The 24,074-nt window shown below is 43.7% G+C and overlaps 1 protein-coding gene across 10 annotated transcripts in view; it reads left to right on the forward strand.

The window, feature by feature from the left end:
* Positions 1-24,074, forward strand: part of AGAP1 (ArfGAP with GTPase domain, ankyrin repeat and PH domain 1) — a 549,508-nt gene that overhangs the window by 357,571 nt on the left and 167,863 nt on the right. For all 10 annotated transcript variants that reach the window (XM_036857335.1, XM_036857336.1, XM_036857337.1 and 7 more), the window contains one exon: positions 5,087-5,255. In XM_036857335.1, the coding sequence (XP_036713230.1) occupies positions 5,087-5,255 (169 nt within the window). The remainder of the gene's footprint in view (positions 1-5,086; positions 5,256-24,074) is intronic.

Raw genomic sequence — 24,074 nt, forward strand, 5'->3', positions numbered from 1 at the left:
GTGGCCATTTGTTCAGGCTATTGATTTAACAGTGAATATACTTCTGTTAGCAAGATATGTGAGTGCTCTTATAACACCAACTCTGATTCAGTATTAAGTTCCTCTATTTTCTTCTTTACAGTTACGGGAAATTAAAATGTTGAAGTGTTAATGTAAAATGAGTTCAGACCAATAAAATCAAAGGAAATACAAAAAAAAAAGAAAACTTCCTTGGGTGAAACTTTTTTGGTTTTTTTTGTTTGTATCTAGAGAGCGTGATGATCAGTAAAATAATGACAGTGTGCAAAGTACAACGTGGTTACCATTGCCTTGATTCGTGCTGAGGAGTCAGCAGTATTTATTACCCACATCGCTTTTGCACCATCGAAGCAAATTTCAACACAGGGAAAAAGCAAACTATGTCTTGGGATTGTTTTGAAAATAGTGTCAAACTCATGAAGCCCCTGATAGGGCGTTGAGGACCACACTTTGAGGACTGCTGAACTTAGATTATGCAAAGAGAAAACACGTGACTAGATTAGCCATGGCAAAAAGACCAAAGCAAGCATCAATGTGTCCTAACAGTTACCTCACTTAGACAAAATATTAGATAGTAATAGAAAATAATAAATTTCTCAACATTTGTGTACAGTTAGAAACCAGAGCTTATTAAGAAAACCTAATTGGAACAAAGATTTCTATAACTTTTCCATCATTTAATTATGGGAATTGAAGAGTCTTAATGCCTTTAAAAAGTATATGTTAAAACTGGAGCAGTATTGATTGCATTTCAAAGCTGTGTGTTTTATTCTGATGATCTAATCTTGAGATGCCAATCACATCATTGATGCATTTGGGTTTAGCTTTAAGATCTTGTTAACTGCTTTTTGGTACCCTATGAACACACAAGCAAACCATCTTTCACCAGACAGCCAAAGGTAACAAAGGGATGGGAGGCAGTGAGAATCAATATAGTAAGAGTATTTTTAGGGACTATTGATGGATTGCTGTATTTTGAGCTTAACTTCAAGTGCCAAATGCCCCAGAGCTGACTAAGATGAACTCACCATTTACTGAGAACTGTAGGCTGTCACACACACAGAGGGCTCTGGGATGGGCAAGACGAGACCCACACATCGTTCCCTTGGCCGTTTGGGGAGAACTCCAGTGGGGTGTTTTTAGGAGCTTCGTGCGGTATTTTGATGAGGACTTGGTACCACTCTAATTGCCGGAGCTGAGGGTCATCCGGTGATGACCTCCCAGTCCTGGTAACGGGTAACTGTGAGATTTTAGGACAACACCGTTACAGCAGCCAATCCATTAATTCTCCAATCCGGAGGCACTCGGAACTCCACGCCCTCTCCCAAGGCAGCCCCGCCGAAGGTGGGAGCCACGTTGAGCTGTGCTTCTGTCAGCAAGCTGAAAGCTGTGGGTCCCTGACACGGCTCTCAATTGCTAGCAGGTTCCTCTCACTGCACCTCATTTGCATCTGGGACATCAATTAGCATGTTTGTTGAGGCTAATTGAATGAAACTCAATCATAGCTCTTAATTGCTTGACTATGTGAAAAGAAATCACATTAATGCAGCTAATTAAGTGTACGGCAATAGATGCAACATAATTAGGAGGAAAATGTAAAAAACAAGGGATGGCAAAGGTGCGGGAGCGGGGTGGCAGGGGGATGCTGTGCTCCGCTCTGGAGCTGCATCCACGCGGTCGGGGACGGGTCCCCCTGCTCCGGCGCCTGCTTGCGAAAAATAATCCACGAGATGAGCACGGACAACTTGAGAAGAAAAATGCAAATAGGTTTGCAATTACTACTTTTTCAAGCTGTTGAGGGGCAGGAGATAGCACCTCTGGGGGGCCTGGCTCTTGAGTGGGCCCCGGGGACTTGTTAAGTGCTGTTTAAAAGTACTTGGCTTTGAATTACCCTCATGCCTTGTTAAAGGGTTTTTTTCCCCTTTTATCCTCGATCAGCATTTTCTGCAAGGAACACGGAGAGGGGTTGTATCTGTAACGTTTGCATATCAAAATCAAGCTCGCTGGTTTTATTTCCCCCTGCACGGTCCCTACCTCGGACCATCAGGCCGCGCGTCCCACTTCTGAGGAGGCGACATTGTTTAGTGGTTGTAGCTTTAATTCCTCAAGTACCAAGCTGGGGAGAGATGAAAAGGGTAGTTCTTTCAAAAACGGAAAGCTCCGTGTTGTTTCTCTTGGGAGAAGCTAGAAGCCTCAGACTCACGTATCCACCTGTTTCTGAAAGACTTTTATGGATTAGGAAATGGATCTTGTAACATTTTTATAAATTTTAGTGGCTTGAAATATAAGAATTGCCAGGCTTATATTCTGATTTTCTTAAGAACTAGTTCTTCTGCACTTTCAGTGCCTAACTCAGGCAGGAAAACAGATCCCCCAGCCCATGCTGAGCCAAAGATAAATGGGTTCTGTCGCCGCGTTCAAATCCAGAGAGCCAACACTTGGTACATTTCTATAATAATTTTAAAGAAAATATCCTGGTTATTGTATGTTAAAACATGCCTATTAAAAAAGAGACCACGCTGAGGCTTAGTCACTCTCTGATTAGCCTCATTTTAGAGCCCATAAGCCATAAATGCTCAATTACACTCCTGTTATTGTATTTTAATTTGTTAAGAATTGGCATTAAAGAAGAAAGTTGTAGCAAGTTGATATTTTTAAAGGAGTAACTATGCAAGAAGGAATTCATTATTTACAAGCATTAACTTTGGTTTTGAAACTTGGGTTTGCCTATTTGGGGTAAATGTTAATGGAAGTGAATGAAAGATGCTTAAGAACAACCTTTTTTTTTTAATAACCTTGACCCTTGGTCCTGTACTAACCGAAAGCCACTTCCTTCTTCCGTGTGCTTTTTGTTCACCATCCTCATGATGAGCTTGGTCGTGAGACTTCTACATTTCTTTCAGTCCGCCTTATCCTTTAGCCTAATTTAATGATAATAACTTTCTTTCCATCCTTTGTCCTCATCCTTTCAAAACCACAACTTTTTTCATAGTAGATTATATTTGCGGCAGGGGGCGTGGGGGCAGTCGAAGCATCTTGCCTTTCAAGTGGAGTCTTTAGTCTGTTCCCAGCTGGACACAGCCCACCCCTTCTCCAAACCTGTGATGACCCTCCTCCAAGATGCCCGTGGCCGACCCCGGCAGATGTCCCTCCCTGAGCTGCCCTGGGAGATTAAATGCACAGCTGGGCAGCCCAGGGTGCATCAGCACCCCTGCTCCTGGCTTCCCCGGCTGACAGCATACGTGCCGGTGCAGGTGCTTCTCTCTGGATGGTTTATCATTGCTGAGGAAGGCCCAGCCTCGCCCCTCCCTGGAGGAGCTGGTCTGAATTTGCCCCTACTTGGTGCAGCTTCTGATCCTTTGTTTGTCTTCAGTCCCACGTTCCTCCTGATTCTAGCCTCAGCTTTTTGAGCTTTAGCTCTGCACTAAGAATTGGCCATTTGAGGTCTGTCCTTAGGAAGTCACTGCATCATCATCTCCTGGGCTGGTGCTTGGTGAGCCTTCCAGAGTTCTGTAATCTCCATCACAAGGCCCCCCTTCACGTTATGGAGTTTCTCTTCCAGCCCTTCCTCCTCTGTTGAGAATTCTCCCACTCCCTTTCCTGAGTCTGGGTTGGCTCCCGTGTGGCCACAAGTCCAACTGCTTGGGTTTCAGGTGAGGTGTGACACTTAGAGCTGGCCCTCCCTCCTACAGATGCTGGAGAGAGGACAGTTCTCTCTGTCCCGTACGGTCCCAGCGACCCATATGTGGGTTCTTTCCCCTGTGTTGGAATCTAGTACTTTGAGTTCCTTTTTGTGCCATAACTTCTATCAGCAAACTTCCTACTTGTGGCTAAACCAGTGACTGCTTCTCAACCCCTTCACCTTATGGAATATGGACATTGTCTTGCAATTAAAAGAAGCCACTGGAGTCCTTCTCTTGGCTTCCCTAGCACCTTCTGTGCCCTCTGAAGCTTCTGCCGTACACCTGGACTGACTTTCCTCGTCCTGCAGGCTGAGGCCTCTGACCTGTGCACTACAAATTTATTGGTTTTTTCCCTTTATATCCTAAAAGGAATCCACCAAGATTCTGCCAAGGAAGGAATCTGTTTATTTCATTTCCTGGTTAGTCTTAAAACACTTGAAATATTATTTACCCAAGAGTGATTTAGATAGACTATATCCTTTCTTCATGTGCGATGTTGGTTTAATGATATGTCTGCAGAGACAGGGGGGGTTCACTGCCCCCCCAAAAATGCATGAAAGGGTCAATAACTCCTCTAATTTGTCAAGAGACCCCTCACTCTGGCTCTCAGTTGTCTTCTCTTTCGCCACCCAACAGCCGATTCTTAAGTATTGTTTTCCTCCATATTGAATTAGGTGACGGCACAAAGAATTCCCTGTGTACCTAGACTTCCCTTTAGTTCCGTGATAACTGCTAGTCGTTCACCTGCAAAGTGTAGACAAAAGCAAGATACTTTTTCTGAGTACAGTGAATCACTTGGAGAAGCATAATGCTTGCGTACAAATAATGTGCTTTCTTTTTTAACATCCAGCTCTTGTGACCTCCATGTTTTCTCAGCACTGTACCACTGACCCCCTCAGACATCTTCCTGAACAGAATGCTTGACCTCTTACTTAGAGTTTTCACCTGAGTTCCCACCAGACAACTTCAGTCTTACCTAGATGTCTAATGGTATTGCCCTAGGAGACTAAAAGGTTATTACAAAATAGTTCCTACTCCATGGAATTTTACCCAAAACTTACAGGAAGAGCCCAGGTTCCTAATGTACCATCTAATATGCAGCAGCTCACAAAATAGGATTTCACGTCCGTACTGGTGTCTCATCCTCCTGGATAGACGCATCGACTGTGTCTCCTGTATTTCCAGGGCCTGGGTTAGTTCAGGACAAGGAGGCAGAGCTGATTTCAGTGTAATGATGATGCCACAGATCAAAACCTTATTTTTAAGCGCTTGCCACCGTGGAAGGGTCATAGGATTACAACTCAGGATGTCTGATAGAACCTCTTGTCCTAGATTGTGAAAGGTCTTTCTTTTAATCTCTCTTGGATGTTTAACATTTTGAACAGGATTACATGCAGAATGTTCATGGCAAAGAGATTGATCTTCTGAGAACCACTGTGAAAGTCCCAGGGAAGAGGCCCCCCCGAGCCACGTCGGCCTGCGCGCCCATCTCCAGCCCGAAAACCAACGGCCTGTCCAAGGACATGAGCAGCTTGCACATCTCACCAAATTCAGGTAAGCTCACAGCCGACATGCTGAAGAAATCCAGCACAATGGCAGCAATGGGTGGTCCTGGCTGGAGGACAGTGCTGAGGTTTGTGGATTAAGTGGAGATTTTGACCATTAAGGTTGTAGACTAAGGTTTACAAGTCTCATCTCTTCTGTGAATGACTGTTTCCGCTACACCCTTGGGTTCCTGGACTGCCAACAAGCAAACTGTGGCACTTTGAGTCACAGCTCCACAGACCACTAGGCTTTCCCAGGGCTGGGCGGTTGAAAGTCATGTTTTACACATGTTGGAGGATTTAAGGGCCTTCTAAAAAACATGAGTTCATTGTTAAGGTGTCAAGGATTAGTATTAACTAATTTGTAGTGACTGTGTTTAGAAAAATGGAAAAGCCATTTGGAGCAAGATTTAAAGGAAACCCCTGGACCTCTATAAAGTTCAGATTCTCTCAGTTTTCTCTTGTAACTGTTATGTGATTCTTTCACAGAATTTTGGTTTTCTTTATTCTCTTTTAAGGGAGAATTTGGTTTTTGTTCAGGATCAGAGAAAGTTAGTGTTTTCTCAGAATAGATGTGTTGAGAAATTCCTGGCTTCGGTGTGCAATGCAAACCATTCGGAGTGTCGTGGTTTGTTTTTGTTTAAGAGTCTTGGCAAACTGTGCTGTGGCTTTTACCTTCCCGTGATCGCTTATCAGAGAAAAGGTGGTAAGAACCGCTTTAAGTCTTCCACCAACAAACTCAAACTCCTCCAACATATGGAATCCCTTCACAGATTTCAGTTGTTTCCTTTCCTGTCTCCAACCTACATCTGATCTTCTCAAAATAGATTTCTGTTCTGCAGTCATTCCTAGCATATGTCTCTGCTTCTTAAAGATGCTGCCTTTTTTCCTTTCTGAAATGTTAAATGCTTTAAAAGAGGAATGATGCTGACCCCACAGTTCCGTGGCGTGAATGACAGTGTTTGGCAAAAGGAGGGTAAGAAAAAGGGGACAGAATTTGGGGTCCAGCAGCCTGGGTTCTACTGCCCGGGGCTGCGTGGTGTTGAGCAGGTAACTGAACCATGTTTTACATTAGGCTGATCTTGCCTGGCCCTGCCCCCATCACAGAGGTGTGACGGCAGGTGCTGCGGAAACTCATAAAGCACGATACAAACATCAGCTGTTGTGACTAATCAAAATAAACCTGGCCTTTCTGATAACAGAGACATTAGTTCATTCTAGAAAGGTGATACGGTTACTTTATGTGGTCTCATGACCTGCTGACCTTCCTTCCAAGTGATACATGAGTTTTCCTTTTCTAGATGGTGTGCTAACTCCATGGGATGGGAAGAGAGAAAAGTGCCCAAGAAAAAAAGTTTTTCTATACTGAATAAAAAGCTAATGTCTTCATTAATTTGTTTATTTGTTCAAAAAGTACTTGCTGAGCACCTGTTCTGTGCCGGGAATTGTGCATTCTGTGGATCCAGAATCTCTGACGTCCAGAACTTCTATGCGAGGCAGTCACCCTATAACCGACTTTCCACTTCCCCTTCTAACCATTGTGACACATCTATCCATGTGTTGTTCAAGTCAGCAAGCATGTATGAAGTTTCTAATGTGTGCCGGTCACTGTCCTGAGCCCTGGGGGTACAGAAAAATGAGGCATAATCCCTACCCTCTGGCATCTCACCCTCTGGGAGGTGGGAAAGATGAGCAGATGTGCCGGTGCAGTGCAGCAGCTCATAGGAGGTGTGAAGGCCCAGGGGTGATGTGCTCGGCTTCACCCCAGGAGGTGGGGCAAGGCTTCAGGGCTTGGGGGATGCCTGTGTGGGGTGTGAAGAAAGCATGGGAACTTGCCAGGCACATAGGATGAGGGAAGAGTCCTGATGATTTGAAGAAGTGTCAGCTATGTAAGATTTGGAGTTTGAAATGTCATCTTGAGATTTGCGTTCTTTGGGGCTTAACTGCCACTTACTGTCCTAAGGAAAATGTAATGTTTGATAACAAATAGAAAATACAGAATGCCATATGAACTTTATCATATCCCCAGAGGAGGTTATGTCATGGGCCTCGGCTAGGGATTGAGTTTTCAATGCCCAGTTGCTTTCTTTTTAAGATTCTTGCTGTGGGGTGAATGGGAAGATTTGGGTCACGATTGAAATCCCTTTTCCATGGTCACACCCATGGTCGGTTTATTACAGCACATCCTTTCAACCCTAAGCTGGGTAAATCCCCATTCAAGGAGCCTGGTAGATGTTTCATCTTCTTTGGATCACATGTAGGGACTTGGAAGTGGGAATATGATGTCCGCAGGAGCACAGCGCCACTTTGGGGGAAGAAAGTCCCTCATGGTCACAGCAGTGCTCAGGGATGTCGTGCCCTCAGCTAAGCCTGTGGGCGACCTCCTTGGCTGGTATCACCCAGAGCTCTACCCTATTGTTCATAGAACTCTCTCACGTGAAGAATTCCAACCCAGCAAATTTAATTTGAAGTAAATGGATGCTACTTTTAAGTGATGAACTTTTAGCTAAAGATAGGTATTAGTTATTTTAGAGCTAACTTGCCGAAGAACTTAACACACTACTTAACCTCATCTTTCATTCTCAACTCATTTGAATTCTGCCATTTTGTTTTAGACCTCTGGATTAACTGGGCATCTTTGTTTCTTTTTAGCTTTTTTTAAATTCGTTTTCTATCTCCATGTTATGAATTAGATCAATGTTATGTGCCTTCCCTTCTAGTCATTTTTCCATTCACATAGACCTGATACACACTTGTACTGAAATCTTTGTGTGTAACTTATTAATGTCTTAGCATAAAAGTCCATAGGTGAAGTGACTCAGCCAATGGATATAAACACTTACAAGATTCTCCGTACATATTTCCAAATTCATTTCTAGAAAGGTTTTATATAAAATACCCTTCCGTCCATAAAGTGAGTGCTCATTTCACCTCTACACAGTTTTAGAATCCATGCTAATCTTATAAGCAATAAAAATATCTCGTGTTTTGTTTATTTGGATTTCTTCAGTTAGTAGTGAGGTTGAACAGCTCATATATTTATGGGTTTTGTGTGTTTCTTGTGTTGTAATTGTGTAGATGTATCCTTTGCCCATTGTTGCACTAGGTGCTTGTCTTTTGCTTATTGACATGTAAGAACTCTTTGTATATTAAGGATATCAACACTTTGTAATATATTTTGCAGCTATTTCCCCAGTTTACTATTTGCTTTTTGAACTTTATAGTCTATTTACATACGGAGTTTCCCCCTCTTTAGTATGTAATCAAATCATAAGACTTGTACTTCTGTAGTTTCTACTTTAGATATTTAGAAAGCCTTTAATAATCCTGAAATAAGATCATAATTCATATATATGTATTTCAGAGTTTTATAATTTTATTGTTGTTCCTTTTCCCCTTTTTTATAATTAACCTCTAATCCACCTTTAATTTGTTTGGGTCTATTATATATAATAGGAAATCTAGTCAAACTTTTTATTCAAATATATAACTAATTGTTCTTTCTCTCTTTGTTATTTCCTTTTCCTGTTGATTCTATTTGTCATCTTTCTTGCACAACTAACTCATTTAATCAAATTAGCTATGTTTCTGGGCTTGAAAATTTATTCCATTGACCTACTTTCTCCGCATTGTGTGGATTTACCACATTGTCTTAGATTCATGGCTCAATTTATATCTGGTAATGTGACATATAACATGGTTTCATATTACTCTTTTATTTTATAGTGTTTCTTGGTTATTGCCACCATTTATTTTTTCCAGTAAACTTCAGAATAACTTGAAACCTTTCTCTTCCCCCTAAAAATAATCTCATTGTGACTCTGACTGGCATTGCTGTTAATCTATGAATTAATTGTGGAGGAACTGACATCTTAACTATATTGAGTTTATCATAGAACACAGTTCTTTCCCAGTTTATTCAAACTTATTATATACCCCTCAGTAAAGTTTTAACACTTTTTTCCATTTGGATCCTGTATGTGTCCTGTTAATCCATTCTATTACTTTATAATTTTTGGTGAAATGTGAAGCTGATACTTGGCGGGGCGAGGGGTTGTCTATTCTATCATCTAATTGGTAAGAAATAAGAAAGATGCTAATTTTTGTATTTTTTATATCCAGCCATCTTACTGAACTCTTCCTTAGTTGGAATAATTATCCAGATGTTTCTCTTGGTTTTCTAGTGTGCAGTCATAATGCATTCCATATTGCAAACATTATGATGCCTAACTGTATGTCAATGTTGACTTTTAGTTTCTCCCAACCAATTTAATGATTTGGATACCTTATTGCTTTGCCTCCTGTACCATTCACTTACCATCATTATTGAGTCTGCTGCATGCCCAGCCCTGATTAGTGCTCTGGAGATTCAGGGGACCCTCCCTCCAAGGGCTTACACTCCAATGGGGGGGGGGTGGAAGCATCAGAAGATAAACACACAAGCAAGACCACTGAAGCTGGTGATAATTGCTAAAGGGTCTAAAAGGAGCAATTGGATAGAAAATTACTTGCAGGAGATGGTGGTCTTATGTTATTCCTAGTATCGGGGAGTGGTTTGCCAGTATTGGAATGCTGACTACCTTTCAAACATTAAAATGCTAGAAATGTGATGATCTTAATACCGAGTTTCGCCAGGGACTTGGGGAAGAGGAGGAAAAACACATTGTCATACCTGATACTGCATACCTGCATACTGATAACGCAGCCTGGGTCTCATTTTGGGGCTCGCGAGTTAACCAGAGCAGAAGAGCTGCGGTGAAGATGGAGTGGCTCCCGGCTCCACTGGGCACCTGTGGGATGCAGGCACTGCAGGCTGAGGGACACGTTCAGGAAGAGTTGACCAGCGGCATCCCCGCCACCATCCCCACTGGGAAAGTAAGCAGCGTGCCTGGGGAGGATACCCTGATGTGGGTGCTCATGCTTGCAAGAGAAGGAAGCAGGCTGGAAAACTCAGACCTCTGCGTAGTCACAGGGAAACATAAATGAATGGCAAGGAAGGGCAGCTCTGACCATGAGGGACGCAATGGAGGTGTGCCAGCCCGCCCATGAACTTGTATTGTTGGTCAAAGACGAACCCGCCAGTCAGCACGTGCCACACACGTGCCCCAGGGCTGCAGAGTCTGTTCAGCCCTGCTCTTATTCATCAACATGAGTGGACAACCAAGACGTTTGTGGAAACCAACAGTCAAAATACGAAAGACCAACATAAGCAAAAGGACAACTGATCTTGGAAGAAAGAGAGTGATAATTTGGGGAAAGAGAACTTAAGAGGAAATTACAACTAGTATCATCGGAAAGGTTTAAGAGGTTGGTTTTTGTATTCCAAAATGAAACAAACAAAAGATGACATGAAGAACCTGGGGTGGGCTTCCCTGGTGGCGCAGTGGTTGAGAATCTGCCTGCCAATGCAGGGGACACGGGTTCGAGCCCTGGTCTGGGAAGATCCCACATGCCGCGGAGCGGCTGGGCCTGTGACCCACAGTTACTGAGCCTGCGCGTCTGGAGCCTGTGCTCCACAACAAGAGAGGCTGCAATAGTGAGAGGCCGGCGCACCGCGATGAAGAGTAGCCTCCGCTTGCCACAACTAGAGAAAGCCCTCGCACAGAAACAAAGACCCAACACAGCCATTAATAAATAAATAAACAAATTTAAAAAATAATCTGTTAAAAAAAAAAAAGAAAAACCTGGGGAGAAAGAGTTCTTGGAAATTAAGGAGAAAGATTGCAAAAATAAAAATTTCAGTAGATGGATTACATACTATAAAGAACTTGGCTTAAAGATACTGTTGGCAATATAACAGAAGAAAACATGCTAGAGGTGACAAAGGAAATGCCAGTGTCTTCCCATCTGAAGAGTCAAGTATCAAACTGGATGGGAGAGGAAGCTGTAAACATGGACAAATCCCCAAAAGCATCCAAGATAAGGGAAGACTGAGGTTACCTATCAAGGAAGAAAACTCTGATAGTCCTTGACCTTCTCAAGAGTAACACCTTGTATTTGTTACAAGAACAAATAATTTTGAATCTAGAAGCTTATGTAGAGCCAAACTGTTATCAATCAAGTGTGAAGACATTTTTAGATCACATACAGGGATATAGAACATTTCCCTCTCAATGGATTTCTGAAAAAATTACTTAAGCATCTACTTCAGGAAGAAGAAGAAGGAGAAGGAGGAGAAGAATCCAGAAGATATTTCTTTACTCAGGCCTGGTTAAATTCCCCCTTCCCCATCACATCTTCCCTTTCCTCCAAGGTCACTTGCTGAGGATACCCAGGGCAGTATCTGCCATTTCCATTCCTTCAGCATGGAACCTACATTGCCATTCTAATGGGAACCCATCAGAAACCACATTTTAGAGTCTGCCCAACTGTCATTTCAGGGATGCTTCCAGAGAAGTGGGTCAAATGTCCAAAAATATTTTCTGACATGAGTTTTTGGGTGGGTTGGTAGAATAATATTCATATATGACAGAATATAGGATTGTTTCAGCTCTGACAGGTATTTTGACATTTCAGTAGAAAGCAGGAAAACATAATGGCCAACAGTAGGGGCTTTGGAGTCAGAAACACTAAACTGAATCCCACCTTCCCCATCTTAGGACCTAAACCCCAGCTTCCTCATCTTGAAGATGGGAAAACAGTGCCTACCCCCATCCTTGTAAAGGATAACACACTGCATGCCTTTCCAAAGCCTGACCCGGGGTGACTCTTCAGAACTGTATCAGGAATCCATCATAATAGTCGTGCTCATCACTAGTGAAGAAAAGAAAGGAAGAGGGTTGAGAAATTATGTTTTTGAATTAATTTTGGTAAATGCCATGAAGTGTTTATTTAGCCTTTGAGTAGACATAGTGGGTCAGAATCAACTAAACCCATGCCCCGCAACCCACAGCTCCCCCCATGATGGCAGTGAGCTGGGCAGCCAGAGAAATGCCCTTCAGGACTTCCCTGGATCTCCATGGGGGGCCCTGCTCCAGTTCTGTGTGTCCATCCTCTCTTTATTCCTGTGTTCGCCATAACTCCTGGTTGCGACATTTGCTTCCTAGATGACAGCTATCTTCTCATCCCTAAAGTGTGTCTTTGTTGGGTATTTGCAGCTGTGGGTGTGTTTTTATCCTAACCAGATTGATGCTGAGACCTTCGTGACGGGGAGACCTTTCCCCCTTGTCCTCCACCTCCCCCCACTCAGGCCCCCAGCGGTTTCAAAATATGAAAGCCGTCTGGAGGGTTGAGGCTGATTTTCCAGGGGTGGGGGCAGGGATCTCAATGTGTTTTGAGTATTGAACCGCCATGGACATCGAAAGTCTCAACCATGCTGTGTCCCTCCACACTTCAGTAATCAGGGCATCCAGCAAACCCATAAAAAACCCAACTAATAGCATGAATATTCAGTGACCTAGAATACTAATTAGTGTCATGAATATTAATGTGATCGGACTTGCTTTTTCCTCTCCTCTTTCTCTCCCGTCCTCTTTCTCCCTCTCTCCCTCTCTCTTTTTTTTTTCCACTTAGCCGGCTCTAAAGATGGGTCATAATGAGAGCATTTAAGAGGGAGCGCGCTCTCCGCCGTGACAGGGACTGGGGTAATACGGAGAGCTTGATTAACGCGGAACACTTGGGGGAGAGATGAGAGGCTTCACGTGGGCCTGGTCGGGGGAGGCAATGAGACCCCGGCAGCTCTGTTGCTGCTCCCGGAGATTAATGAGGCCTAAGAGTGCATTAGGAACAGTGACAAAGGTTTGATCTAATGGGCTCAGTCATTTTTCCTTTGAGTGACAGACGCACAGAAGTAATTGGCTGTGCAGAATGGCAGCTCATTGGCGGTACTTAAGGATACATTATCCCCGTTGTGTGGCCCGCAGAGGCTGTTTATCAAAACTGCTCACACTGCAGACGCTGAGTCGCTAAGCTGCTGCTACCGTGGTAATAGCTATTTAAAAAAAAAATAATAACGCAACACGCAACATCAAAACTAGATCCGTGGTTGTCTTGTAGAAACAAAGTTTTTCTTTGTTTAGTTTCAAATGGTCTAGAAGACATTTTCGTAACTCCGGAGTCTGTTCACCGGGTGAGCGGGTCTCCTCCCGGTGGGTCGAGTCGCAGGCTCGTTAGGACATCAGAGCCCTTGGTCACCAGCTTATTTCCCACACTTTGGATTCTGTTCACAGCACGAATCCACCGATAACAGAAATTGGATGCTTTGGCCAAACACCCTTCTAGCAGCTTTGGTGGAACACTTGCAGATGATCGCCTTCTTGGTGGAGAATTAACTTGCTGGAGAATACTCCCCCAAATCAGTATCCCGTGATGATGTCTGCTTCCATAAACCAGGTTTTATTGGAGTAGGTTTTGACGGCGAATTAATAATTCATTATTTTTAGGTTAAAAACGTTTTGTGGGGTTTCTCTAAGACTAAAACTTGAAGAAGTTGGTGACATCTGAAATGAAATGGCTCTAAAGTGATTATTTGATTCTTTATAAGCGTTTTGGCATCTGCTTTTAGGAGAAATGCCTTCTTACTGTTAGTTGTTTCTATGTTTAGACGTTTCTCCCACTGAGATTTAGGCAAGTGTGTGCTACATTGTTTCCATCATTAAATTGTAAACTCTTTGAGGCGTAGACCATTATTTCTCTTCCTTTGTTATCCTCTCCTAGCTTCGTGACCTAGCAATTATTTTTGCATTAAGTAAATATTCCTGAGTATCGCCCATCATGTGAGCTGTAAGTGATAAATATTGAGAGTAAGTATTGTTTGCTTTCAGATAATGGTTCCTCCATTGCAACATTCCGTGATCAAGATCATTGGGGTACAGTTCACATATAAATCAAAGCCATACCTTCCAGTTTAAGGAAACTGTCTTCAATCATTTGAACTCTAAATGGAGTGTTCTTTTCTGTAAGAACTGACAAAAGCAAGTTAATCCTTGATGATTTCCGTTAAAAACATAGAAGGATGATGGGGATACTGAGCCATACATCTCTGTGGGAACAGATATCCCGATCAGTAAATAAAAGTTGCTTTAGAAACTTCCCCCCCCCCTCTCAAAAATGTGTGTGTTCAGTGAAGAATAGTGTTTCAGCTGTTGACATGATACTTTCAAGATTGGGAAAATGGTCAGCATTGGAAGAGCTCTAGGAAAGAGGGCGGCTTTCACTGACCCAATGGCCTTCAGCAAGGTAGCTGGCCGGGGCCTCGGCTGGGACCAGGGCCTTGGGTTAGAGCCTTTCTGTGCTAGAGTCAAGTCTGTGGTTGGCCCACTTGCTCCATAATCATTGCCATATTGGCAGAGGAGAACTTTTCCAAGTAGTCATGATGATTTACCAGCTCCGAACCTTGTGGCCTGGCATTTTGAGAAACCACACGTACAGAGACCGCGCCTCTCTCTCTGGAATATTCCTAGTGAGTGGTTAAACCCCAAAACATACTGGCCCACAAACAAGCAGCCCCCCTTCACATCATCAGAGTTGCAAACATGGAGTTCCTCAGTGCCCTCACCCCCTAATGGCTCTCTCTGTTCAGTTCTGAGAGATGATTCTGTGAAGCCTGGATGAGAGAGGAAGAAGTCCAAGTGACCATTTCTGGGGGCGGGGCTGTGTGGCCACCTCCCTGAAAGGGCTTGTAAAATTCAGTGAGAGCCAGGGAAGACTTCCCTCAAAGCAGTGCTGTCAGGTCACACTGAATTTTGTGCAAAACACACCTATTGTAGCTATCACATGGAGGAGAAAGAATATTTTAAAGACAGGACTATTATGCATGGCAAAGGAGGAAACTGAACTATTGAATTAAGTTGTCGGGGGCATAGAACCAAATAAGAAACTAGGAGAGAAGATGATACGAGCATCTTGGACTTTCTGTTTTAGAAAACATTATTACTTGAGTGCTATATTCATAGTTTATTGCTTAAAAAAATCCTTAGTTTTAGCCTCCTTTTGTGTAATGTCACCATACCTCATTATAACTGTATTGCATATAAACTTGTTCATGTAACCCGTACCAAGCAATGGCTTGTAGGTAAGTAAGCATTGTGTAAGCATCATGTGCATAAGCATAAGTAAGCATTATGCTGACACTCTCCATAGACACCTTCAGAATCCGTAGTAGCAAGTGTTCCTCAGGCAGATAGATATAAATGGGCAGGATGAGAAGTGCAGGTGTCGTTTTGCAGTGATGAATGCTGGGCCACCCAACTGGAAAAAGCAGATTTTGTCATTGCAATAAATATTTAAACTCTTTCCAAATATCAGAACTTACCTTCTGATTGTGCTTAATATTTTCTTCTTAATTTATACCAAACACCAAGTTCTATCCATCCCCAGGGTGGAGCTGCATCCCAGGGATGGGATGTAAGCAGGACCGTGGATACTGTAGCTCACCTGTCCTTGCCCGTCAGGTAATCTCATTCATCCATTGCTTGCGTTATGTCCCAAGCACATGATTTCTTTCCTTTCTGTCTTTCCTTTTATAAACTCTACTTCTGATGACTTCGGCATTACCTTTGGAATTTGGGGAGACTAAGAGTGGGAAGAGTGTCTCCGAGTTGTCCCAATGCTAAATGCTGTACTGGTCCATATACAGGAGTAGGTGTTCAAGAAACACCATCGGTGAATGAGTGTTTGGGCTCATGTGAAGTGATGAATGACTAGGACACCAAAACACAGATAGGAGGCAAACAGTCCGAGCAGTTTACACACGAAGAGACACCGCCACGAGAGAAACAGGAGTAAAATATCCAGACTTCTTAGATTTTAAAGTCAAACAAAATTAGCAGTATCACCGTTTTTGCTAAAAAATTAAACTGTAGAGAAAAGGACAACTCACTGTTGGCAAAATTAATAACAACTACTATCTTCAGAGGCTTTGCAGTATACGAAGTGCTTTATGTAATTTGGTCCTTGTATTAACCACAGGGGGCATATTGTGATCATCATCATTATTATCTCCATTTTATCATCATTGTTACTGTTCTATCCATTTTACAAATTCTGAACTGACTTGTTTTCAGGATGCCCAGGTTCCATCTTCTTTTAGCCCACGGGTCATTAAGAAAATTAATTAATAACATATATCACGAGTCAGAAAGATGTTAATGCTGTTTAACCCAATAATAACTCTTCTGGGATGTCAGCCTAAGGAAAAGTCTAAAAGTAGAAGATGTCCTTTGCAGTATTGTTTATAATGATGAGAAATTGCAAGCAATCAAAACTATCCAGATGTAGGAAAATGGCAGTGTAAGTTATCTACATTAAATCTGTAAGATGTTATATGTCTGAAATTATTTGAAGGTTTTGGAACAACATGGGGAAATGGCTGGGAAGTCATAATACAGAAGTGTTATAGAATATTACATCTTTTCTATTGTCATAATTAAGAAAAATGTATGCATATGTTCAGTAATGAGTTGATCTATTAGATGGGATTTTGGTATACTTCTATTTTACTTTATTTGTGTATCTGCATAACCTTGCAAAATAAGTTTCAGTAATTTATAGAACAAAACATACTCCCATTTTTTCCCCATGACAGCATCATTAGAACAGGGAGAAATCAGAATAAAATGAGCTATTTCTACATTTTAGGAAATAACCATGAACTATCTAGTTCCAGGATTTTTAATTCTGGGCATGGCCACAGTGTTGCGTTTAGTAGTAATTACATTTGTCATTACCACTGGGTCTGGACTCTGTACATTCTTTTTTCTCTGGTAAGCATACTGCAGAAAACCTATAACCAAAAAAATAATAAAATGCATAGCATTCTGAGAAACACAAGATTCCTATCTCAATAGTAGATGTGTTGAATTGCACACTTTTACAAAACAAGTATCACATAATGTGGAGTCCTGAATGCCTGCATCTTTAAGAAAAGCTACTGAAGGTGTCCTTGGAAAAAAAAAATCCTCTTAGCCTGAAATCCTGGTTGCCAAAAGGAGGGCAGATTTCCAATGCAAATAGTGAGGCGAATGGGCCCTCCTCACAGGCACTTAAATCACTTGTATCTCACTTTTTATGGTAGTGTGGTGAATTATATTATTTTTGGGTTTATAATTAGAGGACGGAACAGATGGCGGAGGCCTAGTTTGAAGTGATGTGGCCATTAGAAGAGCCTCGGTCGTCCAGTCCTGATTCCCGCAGACCTGGTTTTCCCGCCCGCACTCGGAATGGGGCACGGTGTAGCTGTAGGTTTGCACAGTAGCCTTGAACTCTGAGTTTTTCTAACATTTGAAGCCACACAGGAATGAAAAAGGGCCTATAAGAGCAATCGCTATGTCAGAGGGTGAGGCCTTAGAGGGGAAGAGTGAGTTCCTATCAATCCTATTTCTGTAATTATGATTTTTTAAAAAAATTACAAAGTCCCACAATGGACATAAATGTCTCTTCCACACTCACGTGCTCATAGAATCTTCTTTGGGTTTTTCTCCTCCACTCTCAGTGTACGAGAAACTTCATTATCACCATCACCAAGAGTTTCTGCCCTTTTCCAGGCTGTTTCACCAATAAGTCAAATGCCAAATATTGTTTTCCTAGTTGAAGCCTTGGTAGGGTCAAGTCTCATTATTGAAGGTAGAACAGAATCAGGATGTGCAGTGAGCAGAATTCTGTATTAAGAAAAAAATATATATATATATATTGTTGATGAATCTCTATTTAAATGCTATGAAAAACCTTATTTCAGGTTATATTTTAAAAACTCAGAACAGGCTATTTTTAATGTAATAAGCCTATAGCTTAAAAGAGGAATTCTCCCTTTGATGTCATTTGGTGGATGAAAACATTCTTGTTCAATAGAAAACCAGCATCTTTTTCATGCTCGTGTGAGATCAGGCAACATACTGATATTCATTCAGCTATAAATGCCATATTCACTTTGAAATGCAAATTGTTTAAAGAAAAATAGCATATGGTGGAGGTAAGTACCTTTTCAAATCAACTCTTACACTTTAGGGACGTAAGCAAAGCTAAAATTATTCTTTGGGAACAATCTGGCGCTTTTGACACATGGACGCTCGCGCTAATCAGCCGGCCCAGTGGGCACACACATCTCCATATCAAGGCACTGGCGTGGGGCTCCGCGGATTAACATCCTAATGCGGCCGCCCCTGCTCAGCAAGGGCAGGAGCCAGGTGATCAGTAGCGGGGATCTTTGAGGACACACTCTCCTGTGTTCCAGAATGGGCCAGGAAGTCGGCCACGCATGTCATCATAATGCAGATACTGTTTGGGGAAAAAAAATACTGAGACGATACCGGATGGGTCCTTTTGTGCCTCGCTGCCTCTGGATGCCGGCATCCCATACTTTGTAGGGCTGGGCCGCTCTTTGGGCTATAACACGGGTGAAAGTGTCTCCTTGCTCCTTGGTGACTTCTTCTCATACTTCCTGATCTGACCTCTGCGTTCACAAACCATTCAAATGAGTTGTTTGCGGGGGGTTGGGGGGTAAATTTTATTGATTAACATACACTTACAAAGTGCAAACTCCTAAGTTCTAGCTAAGCGTACGGGTGACCAGCACATGAGTCAAATAGCAGCAGGTGGCCGGCAGCCCAGGAAGCCCCCGGGCCCCATCCCATCACTGCCCACATCTTCCCCTACACACACACGAGGGTGACCATCGTCTCATTTCCCGCTCCGTAGATGGGCTTTGCCTGTTGGGTTTGACCCATCGTATGGCTGTACGGGGCCAGGACAGGTGGAGCCCTCGTGTTTGTCTTCTTCGGATCCACATCCTGTCTGTGGTGTCTCTCCTGTTGTGGCCCATGTCAGAGGCCATTCATTCTTATTGGTGTGGATCTACCACGAGGTACCCATGGTGGATGGATGGACGTTTCAGCCATTCTCAGTAATTCTGCCATGAACATTCTTGTACATGTGTTCTGGTGGGTTGTTTCTGCATGTCTGTATGATTTTTGTGTCCTTTTTTTATTTTTAAATTTTTTTATTACAGTATAGTTGCTATACAATATTATATAAGTTACAGGTGTACAATATAGTGAGTCACAATTCTTAAAGGTTATACTCCATTTAGAGTTATTATAAAATATTGGCTATATTCCCTGTGTTGTACAGTATATTCTTGTAGCTTATTTTATACCTAATAGTTTGTACCACTTACTCCCCTCTCCCCACTGGTAACAGCTACTTCGTTCTCTGTATCTGTGTGTCTGCTTCTTTTTTTGTTGTATTCACTAATTTGTTGTGTTTTTTAGATTCCACATTAAGTGATATCATACAGCATTTGTCTTTCTCTGTCTGCTTACTTCACTTAGCATAGTGACCACCAAGTCTATCCATGTTGCTGCAAATGGCAAAATGTGATTCTTTTGTATGGCTGAGTAATATTCCAGTGTGTGTGTGCGTGTGTGTGTGTATACACCACATCTTCTTTATCCATTCATCTGTTTATGTTGGTGTGATTTTAATCCAGAGGGATGTGAAAGAAAAAAGAGGAATCTTTTAAGAGACAAAAAAACGAATTGGGTTGTTCTGTGAAAGCTTTACATCTGGGTTGTCGGGGGATGGTGTTAGGTAGTGTCCCCTCTTTCCATATTATTATTTACGGAGATGGGCCAATTCCAAAGTCTAAAATAAATCTACAGTGTTCCATGAAGTTTCTCCTGAAGCTTCCAGCAGGCATGATATCCTGCCTCTTTGACCTTCTCACGGCTCTTGTGTTCCTTGCCCTGCATTTTGGCCACTCGTGGGCTTGTCTGAGACCTTCTCCTGGACCAGACGGTGGCTGGTCCAGGGACTGTCTTCTTCATCGTGCCCAGCACAGCAGGGGTTCCATGCAGTGAGACAAGGAAATGTAGTAGGTTGGTGTTAGAACTGGTGACCAGGACTGTGCAGGGTCTGATTTTACCCTCCCTGCAAGTTCAGCCAGCCTGCCTGTTTCCTGGATGGTGAGACCCCTGTGTCAGGACAAATGACAGCTTGTTACTCACAGCAGTAGCAGTGGCCAGAGTCTCAGCAGTGTCGTGCACCAGTTCCCTCGGGGCCAGGTGACACCAGCATACACAGTGCATCACATTACAGGAGAGGAACCCCGAGCTCAGGAAACCGCAGTCTTGTATAATGGAGTACAGGCACGCCTGCCCAGCCTTTGCCCTGGAACATGACGTTTTCATCCCGACAACGCACAGATCTGCCCTCCTCTGGAGGAAGACGGTCTCTCCATCATCCAAGTCTGTTCACTGCACAGACATTCCTGAAAAGACCATCGGAACAAAAAGGTGCCACCCCCCTGTGCCATGCCGTGAAGGACCCGTGGACCTGTCTACCAGCAGGAGGCGGTGTCCTGGGAGAGCTGAGGCCCAGGGAGGGTGGAAGACGGGGATGAGGGGAGAGAAGGGAAGGAAAGATGAAAAGTGCCCTTCCCACCCACAGGCAGGCACAGGCCTGGTGCTCATCTCAGGGAGGCGAACATCCGCCCGCCTCCTTTTAAGGCCTTGTGTCTGCTCGGAGCTCGGTGAGCTAGAACCAGTTGTTAGACCTCCAGGGGAGGGGACGTCCCAGTCTGGCTTGTGGAATCTCTTCTCTCTGGAGAAACACAGACGTGCCTGAAAGACAGCAAGTTCCAGCCCTGTTCTGAGTCCCCCCGGTTGGAGAGACCCCAGCCTCTTGTCTTGTTTTCCAGATACACAGATGAAATTCTGTAGCACACAGATAACGGTTTAGGTGGTCACCTGGCTGGGAGAGGAAGCAGTCTTCCTCTCCTGGGCATCACCAGGGCCCTGGTCGGGCAGGGCTCCTCTCAGACCGTGTGCCCCTGCGGTGATTGACTGATCAACAGGGCAGTCACCCGACCCCGAGCGAGGTGTTTCTGTAGATCGTGGGCCATTTGGGCTTTAGATCCCCAGCTATTCCTCTTGATCACCGGGAGCCGAGGCCTCTGCCTCACTTCAGGCTGACCCTGACTGCACTTAGAACAGTGTTCAGGCATCACTTAGATCGCAGGTGGTCTTGATTTTAAGACCCTTAGCTCTCAGGGAATCAGGTAAGTCACAAGTGAGAACTCCAGATCCACAGCCTTAATTAATTACTTATTAATGTGAAATGAATTGCCGTTCAATGAGAGAGGTCACCCTTGAGTACTGTGAGAGGAGAGAAAGTGATTTGAAACCTAGCATCTCCTTATGTGCTTAGAGGTGCTTTCAATCTGGTGAACGCTCCCTGAGTGCTCACACGTAGGGCAGAAGCAGGGGCAGGTCAGTACTACTTGACCAGTTAGCTAGGTTCATTCAGGAACAGAACTGAACTTATGCACTAGCCTCTGTTGGGTGTGTGTGTGCGTGCATGCGCTTGAAAATAAGCATCAGAAATTATGACATAAAATACTATCATTAGATTTTAACTCTGTATAGTTACTAAAGATATTCATGAAACAGTTGGGGGGTAGTTGGTTGCTTTGAATGAAGGATTTACTCAAAGTAAGTAGAAATGCCTCAAAATATGACCACTGGCCCAAGACTGCTCATGCTTGGGACAAGATGTGTCATGAGCCACATTAAGCCAGCAGGGCTACTTTCACAGTGTCATGACCAAGTCTGTGGACCACTGGTTTGCTTCAGAGTTGGAACATGTGTCTTTATGCATTCACATTTACAGGCAAGCACCTGTTTGTGGAACTCCAGAGTATATATATTTAGGGCAGAAACAATATTTCTTAGCCCTCACAGTTTTTTTTGTTTCCTTATGTCACAATTAGTTGATCTTTTATTATTTGATTTTCAGAAACATTTTAACTGAAATTAAAGTGAATGGGCATGTATAAAAAAGAGATTTACTCTCTTGAGAGAAAATGAGAAATGTTTTCCTTCTGAAATGAGAATCGTCCTCTGTATATTTTTGGAAGATTTTGTAACTCGTGGTCACCAAAGATCGGGAAGTAGGCAGGCAGGTAATTGAGTGAAGTTGGGTGGTCAGGAGGGCTGGTGTGTGCCCTGTCTTCTTGCGGGGTAGATTCAGACCACCCAGACGGATTCAAGGGATGGAGTCAACTGACTGTTTCTGAGAATAAACACAGGCCCATGGCTGCCGCATATTCTTATTTTTCAAACAATGCCAGAAACCACAGATTTTTAGATGCACACTCCCAAATTAATTCTACTTAAAAAAGGATTCATTGCCCTCTAAGCAAAAACACATCTATGGGCTCAACCCAGACGCCAGGCCGCAAGATTATGGATCTGTTTTAAAATTTTACTTCTATAACCACGTGGCCATGTACACACATTCATTTGGCCAAAATTCAGTCATGGTGTCATGGTGTCTCTGTTTAGTCTGACAATTGGGAATTGGGTGTGGTTGGGATAAGAAGACCCTCGCCAGCTGGAGGGCCCTCAGGGTGTGCTTTCTGAATGATTCCATGCGGCTGTTTTGGGTCTCGTACGGATTCTGCAATCAGACACCAGGACCACACAGCCTTGACAGGAGTTTCTTCACCCCGGAGATCCCAGTTTGGTTCCTTGGGGGCCCCTCAGGAGCTAAACCCCAGGGTGGATCCACCAGCAGTTTAATGTACTGAAAATTCCATTCGACAAACAGCTGGAAGTTTAAAAACCAGAGGTATGACCAGCATCATCACATAGTTTTTCATTAGCTTGTACATTTTAAGGAATCTGCTCTTTCCCTGGTAGACGTTTGGCCTTAAGATGGAGAACTTGTCATCCTAAGACTACCTCTTTATCCGATGTCTCCGTTTGAATGTTTCCTGCATCCCTCACCCAGAGTTCAGATGGACTTGGCTGTCCTGAGTGCCTGTGGCTACTTATTCCTGGACTTTGGCACCAAGTAGGCAGTGCTGGACGCACTAAGATAATTCTCTCTGCCTTTTGACTGGAGTATGTCAGGAGGGTTTGGGGCTGGTCGTCCTCGGAGACACACCCCAGACAGAATGAACAAGGGAAGGGGCACTGCTGGACTCATCTGCCCAAAGACGGACGGATGGTGAATTTATTTTTGGTTTTTCAGGTGTTTTGGCCTTGTGTGCCTACAGGTGGTATGAAATGAGGTTTTGTGGACAGATCCCACACGTGATAATGATTTGTCAGGGGTACGGATGAGCGCTGAAGGGAGGAAGGAATCATCCCCCTGGCATTCTCACCAAACAGTAGGTGTCCCCATGGGCAGTACGGGCTCAGGGGGCCTGGCTCAGAGTGGGGTCGCAGCCCACATGCAGCTTCTCATTGTGCTTTTTCTCCTATTCTCTTTCCATCACTTCCTTTTCCTTCCACCCACCATAAAAATGTTAGCTTCTTTTTTTTAATAAAGCTCATTTTTTTATACGATTAGTTTTTATCTGTTTATTTATTTATTTACTTATTTTTGGCTGCATTGGGTCTCTGTTGCTGCGCACGGGCTTTCTCTAGTCGCGGCGAGCAGGGGCTACTCTTCGTTGCGGTGCGTGTGCTTCTCATTGCGGTGGCTTCTCTTGTTGCAGAGCACGGGCTCTAGGCGCATGGGCTCAGTAGTTGTGGCGCACAGGCTTAGTTGCTCCGCGGCATGTGGGATCTTCCCGGACCAGGGCTTGAACTAGTGTTCCCTGCATTGGCAGGTGGATTCTTAACCACTGCGCCACCAGGGAAGTCCCTTAACGTTAGCGTTTTTATGAATTCACGTAAAATTCAGACACCAGGACCACACTGGAAAGTGGAAGGGGCCTCAGAGCCTCAGGAGGAGTTGTGAACCCCTCTTAAATGGTGGGCGTGCGGGACCAGGGTCCCCACAAGGAAGGGAAGGCAGAGGCCCACACCCTCCTGCTCAGAAGGGTTTCTTTGCAAAGGGGCAGAGGTGTGGGCAGAGAGAAGCCGGGAGGTAGTACAGGCACCAGGGC

Source organism: Balaenoptera musculus, chromosome 7 (assembly GCF_009873245.2).
Source record: "Balaenoptera musculus isolate JJ_BM4_2016_0621 chromosome 7, mBalMus1.pri.v3, whole genome shotgun sequence".
Lineage (NCBI taxonomy): Eukaryota > Metazoa > Chordata > Mammalia > Artiodactyla > Balaenopteridae > Balaenoptera > Balaenoptera musculus.